General features: G+C 41.5%; 1 protein-coding gene across 1 annotated transcript; it reads right to left on the reverse strand.

Moving 5' to 3' along the window:
* Window positions 1–4622: 4622 nt before the first annotated feature.
* CDK1 (cyclin dependent kinase 1) lies at window positions 4623–13126 on the reverse strand. The gene is made up of 8 exons (XM_021535795.3): window positions 13014–13126; window positions 12262–12312; window positions 10691–10847; window positions 9524–9647; window positions 8970–9140; window positions 8269–8432; window positions 8011–8152; window positions 4623–4964 (listed from the first exon to the last, which is right to left on the reverse strand). The coding sequence occupies exons 1-8, from the start codon at window positions 13090–13092 to the stop codon at window positions 4851–4853; spliced, it is 1002 nt and encodes a 333-aa protein (XP_021391470.2). The 5' UTR covers window positions 13093–13126; the 3' UTR covers window positions 4623–4850.

Consider the following 13126-nt stretch of genomic DNA (forward strand, 5'->3'; position numbering starts at 1 on the left):
ATTTAGGGAAAAGTACCAGATTCATACCATGAGATTTAAAAAAAAAAAAATTTACACTTTCCTGAAATCTTTTAACTACTATTATACTATTAATGATCATTTCTCCGACAACTTTTAACAGATATTTTTTTCCTTATAGAAACATATTTATAGAAATAATTTAGGCTTTCTTGTCCAATTTTCTATGTTCTACACTGATTTGGTTCCTCTTTTTATCCTTTTGCCTGTCACCAAAGGATGCTGAGTAGCTTCCCAGGAATTCAATAGCTCCAGTACACCTCGGGAAGAGATTCTGAACTGGGTGAGGTAATTCATAGAAGTTGTAATTCCTCATCCTCAGATGACAGTTTTAAAATAAAAAAATATCAAGTAAAATCTAAGAGAAGAGAGCCCCCCCCCCCTTCTTGCAGACAGTGAGTTAATGGATATTTCAGAAACATATCTGGATTGTAGGGAGAAAAATTGACAGGTCTCAGGTACATTTGTAATATAAATTGTTACATGCTCAGAGCCCAAATCAAACACAGTTCAGCAAACAGCAGTGAAACATTTGCCCTCCTGTCCACAGCTTACATGGCAGAGGGCTGAAATGAAGCACAAAGGCAAGGACTGGCTCACTCTGAGCAAGTTCTGAGATCACACAAGGAAGGCTGACATCCTGTGGTGGGCTACCAAAGATGACCCACCAAGAGGGACACCAAGAGTCAGTCTCTTCCCTGCCTGCCTTTGACCAGTTAAATCCAGGCATGGAAATAACTAGGCAAGGATTAAACTAGTTAAAGCCTTCCTGATCTCCAGAGGGGTCTGAGGTGTGCCAGGCCCCAGCAGGAAGCTGCTCACAGCAGATCCACTGACAGAACCTACAGGGGGAAAAGGATTGACCTCTCTTTTCACCCCCCCCATCCCGTGCCACCAACTGAGAGCATTTTAGAGCCCTGCTCTTGTAAGACTCAAGATGGGACCCCCTCAGGTGTTAGCTCACCGTCCTCGCTGTCTTTAGTCCCCATTGGAAGCAGGACATGCAGAGCCAGCCCTTGGATAGGATGTGATGCTCTTCCTCTAAAAAAAGTCCATCTGTGATACCTCTTAAGGCAATAGATGAGATAGGAGGGGAGAAAAATAGCACTGAAGGGTAATGGGAAATGGCAATGAGTACTGTTAATGATACAGGCGCAAAATCACTCATTTTTTACACAAAAAACCCCACCCACCTCTAACACACCAGCAATTGATAGGAAAAGTGATGTGTCTTTTGCAAAGAAAAGCAGTAGATGGAGACCAAATGAAAGGAGGGAAAGCCTTTTAGCCCCACATGGGTTAGAAGAGCCCATGGGCCTTGCTCAGCAAGTCCAAGCTGTCATGAGAAAAACATGTTCTTCAGGCCCAAGGATCCATGCTGGAAATTATCCAGATCCCTGGGTTTGGCTCTCAAACACTCTGCCTTGCATTTGGCCAGATATTTTGTGAATGGCATGCAGGCTTTTTTAAGAATTCAATTGGTTGTCACTTAAAAGAGTTGAAAATATTTTATTTTTTAGAAATCCCCTCCTAAGAGTCTAATCTAAACTCTTCAGAGGTCAGCAGAAAGGTTTTCATTAAATTCAAGAAACAGAATATAACTATTGCTGTAAAGCCACTAATTATTCCCCAGGGCATAATGCCTGTCCCTTTAGCAATTTGGAAAGACCAGCTCTCCCCTCCAATTCTTCCATTAAAGCCAGCCACCTGTACTGGAGATACAGGTTTGAAATCACTCAATCTGTTAGCAGCAGCATCAATAGCCTGCTATTGATTCAAACACAACAATAATTTATTGAAATAGCCAGGCTGAAGTAAAATATGCCCAACAACAGTGGAGAACACTCAGTACCCTGCTGACACTTACACATGAGGAGACAATGTTTTATACAGGAATACAGTGGGAACAAAATCACAAGCCATTACCTGGAATGAGCCACTGATGCAGCAGATGTAAACCAGAGCAGCTGGTGGTCAAAGCAATGGGAAATTCTGAGATTGCTTCATAAATTGATGCAGCTTATCAGAAAATAAGGCAAGGAACTTGGTGAAGAAATAGTCAGGCTTAATGAAAGTAGGGCCCACATATCAGTGTTTCCTTATTCCCACACAGTCTTTACAAACCCAATATAAAATAAAATGGGAGGCAGTGGTAATGCTGTGCCTTTGTGCAGGTCTGTGGGCACCAAGAAGGAAATAGTACTGGTCAAAACTGTCTGTTCAGAAGTAACCCCAGACACCAACATGGGAACATTTGTGAGTTCCCAGTCATTTGCTGCTTTAAGTGTAGCAAATGCAATTGGACTGAATAGGTATCTTCTTTCTGACTCAGCAGATGCATTTCCAATTTCCTCTGTACCAATACAAAATTTACACCTACCCCTACACTTCAGCAGCCTGCTAGCATTCAGCGACTTAAAAAATCCCAACCCACTGCCAAAACCCCAATTTGATCCTGTGTAAAATCCTATTCTTGCATACACAAAACTTTTTTCACCTACATTGCTTTTCAATGGTATGGAGGACAAGAAAGTGAAGACAAACACCAAGTTAAGTTTATCATTTTCAGCTGGGGTTTACTTGTGCTCTAGTAGAAAACAAGATACTGAGCAGCCATAGTACCAGAGGCAATAGTGATGCAACATTACATTATAGAACTTCATTTTAGACAGGACCACATTGCTTTTAAATAAAGCAATTTCATCCCCAGTTCTTACAACATTCATAAGAGAGCTATTGCAGTAGGTATTAATAAATAGGTCTGCTGATTATCACCCACAGTGGGTTAAATCCCCAAAGGGCAAGGCATACCCAGTTCTCACTGGAATAAAATTGAGTTTTAGGTGGCCAAAGCTTGAACATCACAAACCTTCCACATGCTAGGTGCAGGCAGCAGGGCAGTTACCAAGAGCGATGATATTTTCCATAAGGGAACCGATTGGCCTGACTGATACCTTTGCCTCATTGATAACAGTGGAGCTGTGCCAGTGAGTCAGGTGTCTCAGTATGATATTCAGCACCTGATCTCACTGAGGCACAGACAGTATTGTGTTCCCTGCCCCTCCTTTACTGAGAGCACTATAATACCTTGTTCAGAGCTACGCTGATGTCACAGCAGCTGTTACACTGCCTGGCTAAACAAGAAAGATTGCAGACTTGGAGTAAGTTATTGTTTGAAAAACTCTTTGGAAATTTTAGTACTTGTTAGTTAAGATAGGGGGAATGCTTTAGCCTATCACATTAAGCTGAGACAGACACAAGTTACTTACAAAACAAAAACTGGGCTTTACCAGTATTACAGCAAAATCTTTCATTTGCCCAGCTGAAATATTTTCCAGACAGAACCTGGTCTATGCATTAGCTTCTGATTTTTAGTGGTTAAGAAGGGCAGGTTCCCCGCTTTTTCTACACCAAGGTAACCAATTAGCAGCAACAATTACAAACCTCTTGGCCTGTAAATACTGTATCAAGTTACTACATGCAAATAGAGACAAATTAGGTCTCACTTTATCTTGAAATTGTATCCTTTCACTGGTGTTAACAGAAAGGAGTTAGCCATCACAATCTTCTCCCCCACTGCCTTCAATTAAGTAACTTACCTGTATGATTTCAAAAACCTCTCCTCCTCAGTGCTCTGCTATCAAATGATTCTATTAAACCAAGTCTCCAATGTTTCCAAAGATTAAGAAGCACTTTGCAAAGAACAGTGGTAACATCCCAAGTGGTATTTATCTCACACCCTGTTGCTTGTTAACAAAAGCCAGGTCTAACACTTTCAGCTACTCATGGACACAACAAACATATGATGAACTGGATGGATGTCATCTTCTCCACTGCCTTTAGTGTCCAGATCAGTAGCTGTAGGACAGGGCTCCTACAAACCTCACTGCTTAGAGTCATATCAGTGCTTTCACACACCTGATTTAGAAATCTAAGCACTTTCAATACTGTTTTCCCACTGTGCTGCAAGCCTTGGCCTCAAACCAGCAGAAAGGGAGCACTACAGTGCCTAGAGCCAATAAAACTTAGGCCAGATGTACAGCCCATCCCCTACTGATGTGTCTGACGGGCAACAATGGAGCTAGGAATTGGAAACCAACACACAATCTGTTACCAGTACACACCTTTGAACTTTATTTGAACTTTTAACAATACTCTCCTCCTGTTCAGTTAATTGCCAGGGAGCTTTAAAAAGCTTCTGTTTTAATTATGGAAAAGTCTGGAGCCATGTGGCATCTCAGTTTATGATTACAATTCCTAGGAGTTCACATGCCAACACCTTGGTAAAGTCCAGGCCTCCAAGACAATAACAAAAGCATAGAGCAAGGGACTTATCTCAAATAATGATTTACAGCTGCCTTCAAAAACTCAAAATCAGTTTGGCCATCCACACTTTCATAAGTCGAGTTTCTTCAGCACATCTCACAGTGTCCTTTGGCACATCAGTTGCCTCGCTGAAGTGTAACTGACACAACACTGAAACAACTCAAACTCGAGAATTTCCTATCATTTTTAGCCAAGTGGTACCTTTCCAGTGCATTCCAAAGAAAACAGGAGTCCTTCTGTAGAGCAGCTGTGGCCTGGAAATAAGTTCAGTCCTTCAATGAGGTTAAAGTTTTATTTATAGAAAGTTGACTGCATTAATTGCAGCAATATTTGCATTGCATTTGAACACAGCACTAACAGGTTAATATTTACAATTAGATAACACTTAAACAAAAACAAACTGAATACAGCCAAATCTTAAGAGCAAAAAGACAGACATACAAATGACAGACTTAAGAGTAAAAGTAATCACAATTATTTCACTCTGGATGATTTAGTCCAAAGGTCTATTTCTTTATCAGATTAGCAGGAAGAGTGGATTTGTCCAAATCATCAAAATATGGATGGTTCAAGGCCATTTTTCCAGAAATCCTTTTTGCAGGATCATAAATTAACATTTTCTGGAAGAAGAAAAAAAAAAAAAAAAAAGACATTTACTTCCTCCTGAAAGGTGAGCTAAAATCATGTTAAATAAATAGATATTTAACCATAACAAAGTAAGTACAAAGACATTTCCCCCTTTGTTCTGTGTTCTCCTAGTTGGAGAGATTATTTCCTCTACAAGTCAGTAATAGTACATAACCTCTCAGAAAACAAATAATCCCATTTATGCCCCTGTTCAATAACCAAGCCCTTGCCTATGTCTGGGTACCGCATATCCACTGAACTAAATCCAGAACCAGGCAACAAGCAGCAATAATTGTCTCAGCTTCTCACCGAGGCAAATTAATAAGCTTTAGGCTGGTAAAGCCCTAAATGTTTTAAGGACAAGTGGTCTGACACTTGTTACTGACATTGAACAAAGTGATGTCAAATGTCTTCTGCTCAGGCTGGTGACTCCACGATTAAATAAGAGAATGCTCACTCAGTTTCAAAATCCAAATTGGAAAGTAGACTACAAGCAGGTAGAACTGAAGAAAACAGTTAAAATTTGAGTCTCTGCAATAAAATATTTCAACTGAATACCTCAATAAAGGCAATGAGAGCAAAAAGAGGGGGTGTCACAGCCATTAAAATAACCCCTAGAAGTTTCTAAAACAGGAGGAAATTTTTCTAGCCATTAAAAAAAAAAGTATCTAGAGCTTCTATCATGCAATGGGTCAAAAAAAGAATGAAGCATTCAGCAGTTTTGTACTAGACCCAAAACAAGCAGTCTTTTTATTTCTCCTTACTAAAGGACAGACCATTTCAAATCCAAGTAATCAGGATTCCACCAGCTGCCTCTCCCCTGTCTGCACAACAAATCTGTCTTCCAGAACAAAACTTAACCAATTTTACTCTGCCCAGTATTCAGTCTTGACATTTAATTATATTTACACTTCATTCTGCAGGGAATCTTCCAGGTTGATTTAAACCACTGAATTTGCATTTATATTCTCTGAACTTCTGCCAAATGCAATGCTGCCTCCAGATTTAACCTTGCACGTCCAATTTCACCTTGTGGCAGGTTCCCATTACCTATACCTAGAACAGTGTCCTGTAGTTAATTCTGATATCAAAGGTTCTCTCAAAATTGATTCAAAGAGGGAAATTTCTCTGAAAAATGGATGCTGTGACATTGCACCACAAATGATGGAGCAAGTGAAGGAAACTTCTCTGAGCAGTCTAGAGCATTAGTTCTCCCTGCCACCTACTGTTCTGATAATTTAAAATTTTGAGGACACCCAGCAAGTTCTTTGAAATGCTGGTCATAGAAGTCATGTAGCTTATGAAGGTTTTAAACTCACAACCTCACTCATGCAATTTGAATTACACATTTTTGTGTTAAGACATTTTCAAAGACAGCTCCTTTAATTTTTTTCTATAGTCTGTTGGAGATGTATGTAAACATTGAAACATTTTTATTGACATATCTGAGCTTGTGCTCTAGAACAAACTATTTAGTTTTGTTGCCTTTAAAGTAATATTATGGCTTTAAAAGGCTTAAAAGTGCCACAGGAAACTTAAAGGGATTCCAGTCAGGAATACCACTGTCACTAGGCACTAATAGGAAACTAAAATGTTAACATTAAGGCAGAACTGTAAAAGACTTTATAGAATTTATTATGCTTTGACACTAGAATTGTGCTAACACCATGAAGAACACCATTAATTATTTTTTTGCCTTTATTAGCAGCAGCCCCAACCATTGGCTTCACACAGTGAAGCCTCACCTAAGCTCAGATAAACCCTTGGCAGATCCTTTTCATACAACTGTTTCAACAAGATTCTCCTGCCCATTCCTTTGATTTTAGTTTGTAAATACAGTCAGCAACAATTATTTCAAACTGATTTAATAAACTCCTGATACTGTCAGGGGTCTTATTTCTATAAGACAACTCTGCTGCAAATTCAGAGCTATCCAGGACAACTACATGTTCAACAAATGCTCAGGCTGTCAGTGTGAATTGGGACTCTGTCCCCCCCAAAAAATTGAGAAACTGTGATCATTTTAGCTTTTTGGGTAACACTGCTTCAGTCAGAGCATTCTGCCATATTCCCAATAGGGGTAATGAACTGTTTTGTGACTGCTTACAGTCATGAGGCAGGTACACAGGTACTGCTGTACAACAGGGTTCTGAAGTGTCAGCATGTCTCGAGACCCACAGAGCACCCAGCCCACACCCCCACCTGTAGGTCTGCACTGTACAAATGCAGCTTTAGAACAGCCAAGGTACATTATTGTACCTCAGGACACCTAACAGCACACCTAGGATGTGACCTAAATTAGCCCTCAGTGGCAGCACATGAGCTGGAAGAGCACTAAGTGGAAGAGACTGATGAAGAGCTTGCCAATTAAAAGCCTAGTGTGGTAGTTCTGCCTGGCCACAGAACTAAAGGAAACTCACACTAGACACAAAAGATACCAATTAAAAGTTAATGCACCACAGCCAAAAATACTTAACTCCAAATTTAAGGGCAATTGAGACAGACACTACAGACTTCAACTAAGCTTCTTTTCTTGTCCCAGCTAATCAATACATTCAGCTGTTTCTATCCTTGTTTATTCAGGTAAGCCATCAAAGAAGTTTAACCAAGATGAGCCCACCAAGTTTAATCCACATGCTAACATATATAAACATTTTCAATTGGTTCAGCAGTCACACAGCCACATCGCAATTTAAACTGGCATCAGAAAGGTGAAAGCTACTCTATGGGCAGAAGTCTTCACTTAAACCTCTTTGTAAAGACTCATCCTCACTTTCAAGTTGTACCTGGCTAATTATTACAAAAAAGCTGAGGCATAATTGCTTCACGTGAAATATAGTCTGGCATGACTTGTGAAAGGACTGAATGTCACACAAGGTGTCAGTTCTACAAGAATGAAGGCTCATACCACTGCTGATAGCTTGAGGATCTCCATATTTTCCTTCTAGCCATGACTGATGAGTACAGCTTTGTGTATTCTGGAGTATTTCAAACAGCCCACTCAGGTTCTTAATCACCAGTTTAGGACAGACTACTTACAGCCAGCAGATCAAGTCCATCTTTGTCCAAGTTTTTGACATGTGTTTCGAGGCTGACAGGTTTCCATTTTGGGAATGTGTTTTTATAGTCTTGCAGGGATTCCACCTCAGGCCATACCTCGTTGTTGGGAGTCCCTAAAGCTCTGTGCAAGCATAAGCAATTTAGTCTGAAATCTGTTATGTGCTATTACACTTTTAATTACACACAACTGTTGTGTAGTGACACACAGCTAGCAAGGAAAGGTTCAGCCTTACATACCTGAAGATTCTGAAGATCTGGTCAATCTCTGAATCCCCATGGAAAAGTGGCTTTTTAGTTGCCAGCTCAGCAAATATGGTTCCTATGCTCCAGATATCTACAGGAGTAGAGTAACGAGCAGATCCCAGCAGTACTTCTGGAGACCTGTACCACAGTGTTACTACCTGTGGAACAAGGAAAGGTTGATTTTGTGGAATCAGATGTTTTAACTGACTGCAAGATAAATGGCTCATTTATTATTAAGTAGCATTCAGTCTTTTTGCTAAAAATAGCCAGTACTCTGAGTTAGAGTGGAAGTGTAATACTGGTTTCAAACTTCATTTGTAGACAAAGCAACTCCATTGCAGTAGCTTCTACTTCAAAAAAATCAGCTGCCTCCACAACTTCCCTAAGAGCAGGAATTCTTTGGCACCCAGCCACAAAACCCCTCAAACCCGAGTGCTTTGCAAAGCAAAAACACCTTTATGAGACAGTGAGCAACAAGTTTGAGTCCATCTGACTCACTCTGAGAGGGATTCATAAAATGCTTTGGAAACTTAGAGCGAAGCCACAATCAAAGAAGTGGAAAACAAAACAGAACTTTTTCATAGTTTTGTTAGCTTATAGCTTGAAAAAACTGATTTTTAGCCGTTTCAGAATCAGCTCTTAGCAGGAAGCAAGTACACACTTATCCAAACCACCAGAGGTATGTTCCAACTCACTTCATGCGTGTAGACCCGCACTGGAATTCCAAAGGCTCGAGCCAGTCCAAAATCCGCCAGTTTAATCACTCCCTTGTCATCTATCAGGAGGTTCTGAGGTTTCAAGTCTCTGTGCAGAACTCTTCTTGAGTGGCAGAAGACAATACCTTGCAAAATTTGGTACAGATAGCTCTAGAAAGGATGAGGTGGGAGGAAAGAAAGGAGTTACCTTTAGTACATGCCAGTGTCCTGCAACACAAAGGTGTTCCCTTCATTAGCTCTCCCCACAGCAGCAGGAAATGGAAATCCAAAGCATTGCAGACACTGAGTTAATATCAATCAAAAATATACACAAATTAATGCTGAAGATTAGTTTAAGGCAGTTTAATCTCAGTAATGAAAAGATTTTCAAGTGGCATTTGAAAGCAAAACTCACATTCATCTTATTATCTATGGCTGCTTATTTAACCTTTCATTTCTCCTCAAGGAGTTAATTATACTGAAAATAAGAGCTGCTTATGGTTTAGTAGGTCATCATTAAATTCCCTCTTAGGTTAAGAAATTGTCCTCATTACCTTAACTCGGGAACGCTCCAAATACTGGCCAGATGGAATACTATCCAAATATTTCTTGAGATCCATGGAAAGGAATTCAAAGACGAGGTACAGTCTTGAATCCTGCATGAGAACATCCTGAAGACTAAAAATTGAGTATACAATTACTTCCACTGCAAAATGCATGCACTCCCATTTCTTTTCTTAACAGGGATACAAGCTGATATTTCCAGGCTTCTATTATGGAAGTCTTAAGTCTTCAAACAACAGGCTGAGTTATACTGTCGTCTGGAAAATCAAGTGTATCTGAAGTAGTGTCAAACTGAGATAAAAGCCTATATGCTTCCTCTAAAACTTATGTTCTCTCAAGTCAGACACAGGAGTCTGAAGAAAAAATACTTTTGCCATTAAAAAAACTCCACCTGTGGGTGTTAGTGCCTAGCTTCTCTTTGAAGCTGGCTTGTCACAGCACAGCTTGAATTACTAGAAACTTAAGGAAATATTTAATAACAATATAATAGACACAGCAGGATTTACACACAATCTTAAGGATCTTCTTCATCCTTATTGGAGTGTAAGGGTTCCTAAACCCAAACATACATACATTGAGACACTACCTGGCTGGAACCTAGCCAATTTTAAGGCACATTAAAGATCAAGTATTTTGCTGCATCAAAGAGCAAGCAAGTATGTTGGGGGAAGACAGTGGCTGCAATCATTTTTACATGTCAAGCAGTCACTGAAGGAAATTTCACTCACAGCTCAGGTGTGCCAGCTATGACAGCATCAAAACACATCTAAATTCCTGCTACAGAACAGCAGGGAGAACATCAGAACACTTAAGTCAAATGGCCTATTCCAAGGTGATAAACTTCTGAGATGACCTAAAGTAACAGCTACAGCCAGTTTTCATAAAGCATGCCTCCATTCTCACAATAATCTCTCTGAATTTACAGAAATTTCTAAATTAAGAAAAATTTGTTAGGTTCCTAGAATGAAAAGAGGCAGCATGAGGAAGGCTTAATTAGAAAACTGGCACAAACATGGAATTTAAAGTATTTGCTGCAAAGCAGACATTGCATTAAACAGAGAGGTTCTCACCTTACTAGATGAGTGGGAAAATAATTTATGATCTGATGGAACCTAGTGCTCCTCCAAGAGTTTAGCTAAATACCAGTATATGCATACCAGACTATATTGGGATGATTCAGCTCTTTTAATAAAGAAATTTCTCGGATAGCAGTACTTGGAACACCTTCCTCCTCACTTTCTAGACGTATTTTCTTCATTGCAACCACTTGGCCTGTGGTTTTGTGACGACCTTTATACACAACACCATAGGTACCTGAACAAAAAGACAGTGAAACAAATACAGGAAGGACCAGCTTCAGGTACAAATAATATTGTAAACACGAGCTGCTAACATAGGAAAAGTCCTTACAAATGGAGTATTGGTTTAAATTACAATCTACTACTTAGCTGTGGAGTTTACCTGAGCAATATTTTTGTTTGTTTAAAGCATGCCACCCATGAAGTGTAGCATTTGTTAGGACAGGGCACTTAGAAGGCTAAGTGTGAAAGGCAAGTAGTTGGAAGATGTAGTTATAAAATCAGATACTATTTGAGTTTCAAGTTGATTAACTTCCAGGCAAGATTATTATAAAGGATTATGATTTTGCCATTGATACATCATATTAAAATGCTAAAGGTTTAGCTGCATATGGAAGTAGTGTTCCTTCTGCAGTCTAAGATCCAGCCATCCATGGGTGTGAGCTGTAGAAATACCTCTGGCACAATGCTCAGTGCAGGAGAGGCTAGTGCTGTGGATCTCAGAAGCTGAAATCGGAACCAAGAGTAAATCTCAAATCAATCCATCTTAATTATCAATGCTCAGAGAAGTAGAACCCTCAAACCAAGACAGCATAAGCCTTCTCTTTTTACCCTTCTTGAAACATTAATCCCTCACATGAAGCCCAAATTAGTTTATTTCAAAAAGATCCGTGCACAAGGCTTTGGATACAAAGCTTTGTTGCAAGATCCAAGCACACCTTATGCTGTTGCCTCAGAGTGGGCAATAGTACTTCAAATTTTCAAGTCTACATAAGGCCTTATACTGTGTGTTATAAAACACACTGATTTCTACAGGGAACACAGGCTGGACTTCCAGTAACAGGGGGGTTGTGACTAACACCTGCATTGAGGCCATCTTCTCAGTACCTCAATGTGAAGTAAATGTTAAGAATTCACTTCTCCACAGAGCTTTGCTATCTTGCTTTCCTTTGACACCCACACTGCCCATATATCATCAGAGCAGAACAATCCAGAAAATAGTACTCCCTACCAGCAGCTCCAAGCAAAACAACACATTGCACAACTTCAGGGGCAGCTGCTAAGTTCACATTCAGAGAAATGGGGGAGCTTCCTAAACTGTAAGCTGGTTTCAGGACTCAGAACATACTTTTTCTCCCTTCTCCCCTTTGGAGATGGCTAATATTACAGCATTAGCCAGCAAAACGAAGGCCGATATTTTTCAGCACTGATCAGCTGTTTTTACAAAGACCATGTCACTTTCACAAAAAAGGGCAGGCTGGAAGGTTTTACAGATATAGATAAGTACCACAGTAACTAAGCTACAAGCTTATTTAGCCACTTGGTTGAATCTCAGTGTTTCCTGTAACAGGCAGAGTGCACAGATGTTCTGGGACACTTCATAGCTCAAACTGTGGAGCATTTAAAAGCTCACTGCTCCCCATACTTACCTTCCCCAATCTTCTCTATTTTTGTGTAATCATCCATTGTTGTGGCTATCCCTGAAATGGACAGGAAAAAAGAAACAGATGATGAGGGTGAACAGTTGCTGTCCTGAGCACAGACAGGTCACTGAACCTATGCCAAGTCTTTAGAAGCGAGTTGTGCCTCACAAAATTAGCTGCAATGTAAAACACTTAACTGTTCTCATCAACAAAAACACAGAGCATATTTATTCCGAATTCCACCTAGAAAAACTATACCGCAAGGTATGAGTGGGCAACGATTCCAAGGAGAAAAAAAAAAATTTAAAAGCTTGGAAAAAAGCTCCTCCAGGAAACTGAAAAAAGCGGTTAGTTTTTACCTAACCACTGGCTCAAGAACGAGCTAGAAACAGACAGGATGGCCGCTGTGTCACCGGGTGTTGGCCGCGCCAGGAGACACCGGCCCGGAGCGCCACCGGCGTGCCGCGGACAGCGGGACCGGCACTCCGCTCCGGCTCGGGGGGCTGCGGACACCGAGCGGAGCCGAGTTACCTCCGGCCCCGGGGGCTTGCCGGCTCCGTCCGCCGGCCGCGCTCGCTGCAGCCCAGCCCCCGCCCCGCTCCCGGCGGCCCGAGGCGCTGCCCCGCTCCCGGTCCGGCTCTCGGGGCAGGCCCGGGCGGCCGCGCTGCGCCCGGGGCTGGGCAGCGGCAGCGGCAGCGCGCACCGCCCGGCCCGGCCCGGCCCGGCCCGCGCCAACGGCCCCGCCGCGCGCCCCTCACCTGCGGAGCCGCCGCACCCGCCGCCGCCGCACAGGCACGTCCGCAGCGCCGCGCGGGCCGGGGGCGGGGCCGCGCGCATTCGAACCGGCCGCTCGCCGCGCTCCGCCAATGGC

The sequence above is a fragment of the Lonchura striata genome, chromosome 6, assembly GCF_050655825.1.
Source record: "Lonchura striata isolate lonStrDom1 chromosome 6, ASM5065582v1, whole genome shotgun sequence".
Classification (NCBI taxonomy): domain Eukaryota; kingdom Metazoa; phylum Chordata; class Aves; order Passeriformes; family Estrildidae; genus Lonchura; species Lonchura striata.

What these genes read in the sequence shown, in the direction of transcription:
- CDK1 (XM_021535795.3), bottom strand. Translation starts at nt 13,092, where the DNA reads ATGCGCGCGGCCCCGCCCCCGGCCCGCGCGGCGCTGCGGACGTGCCTG. An exon ending in CGGGTGCGGCGGCTCCGCAG is followed by an intron (nt 12,313 to 13,013) that starts GTGAGGGGCGCG and finishes TGTCCATTTCAG; the next exon opens with GGATAGCCACAACAATGGAT. An exon ending in AATAGAGAAGATTGGGGAAG is followed by an intron (nt 10,848 to 12,261) that starts GTAAGTATGGGG and finishes CTTTTTGTTCAG; the next exon opens with GTACCTATGGTGTTGTGTAT.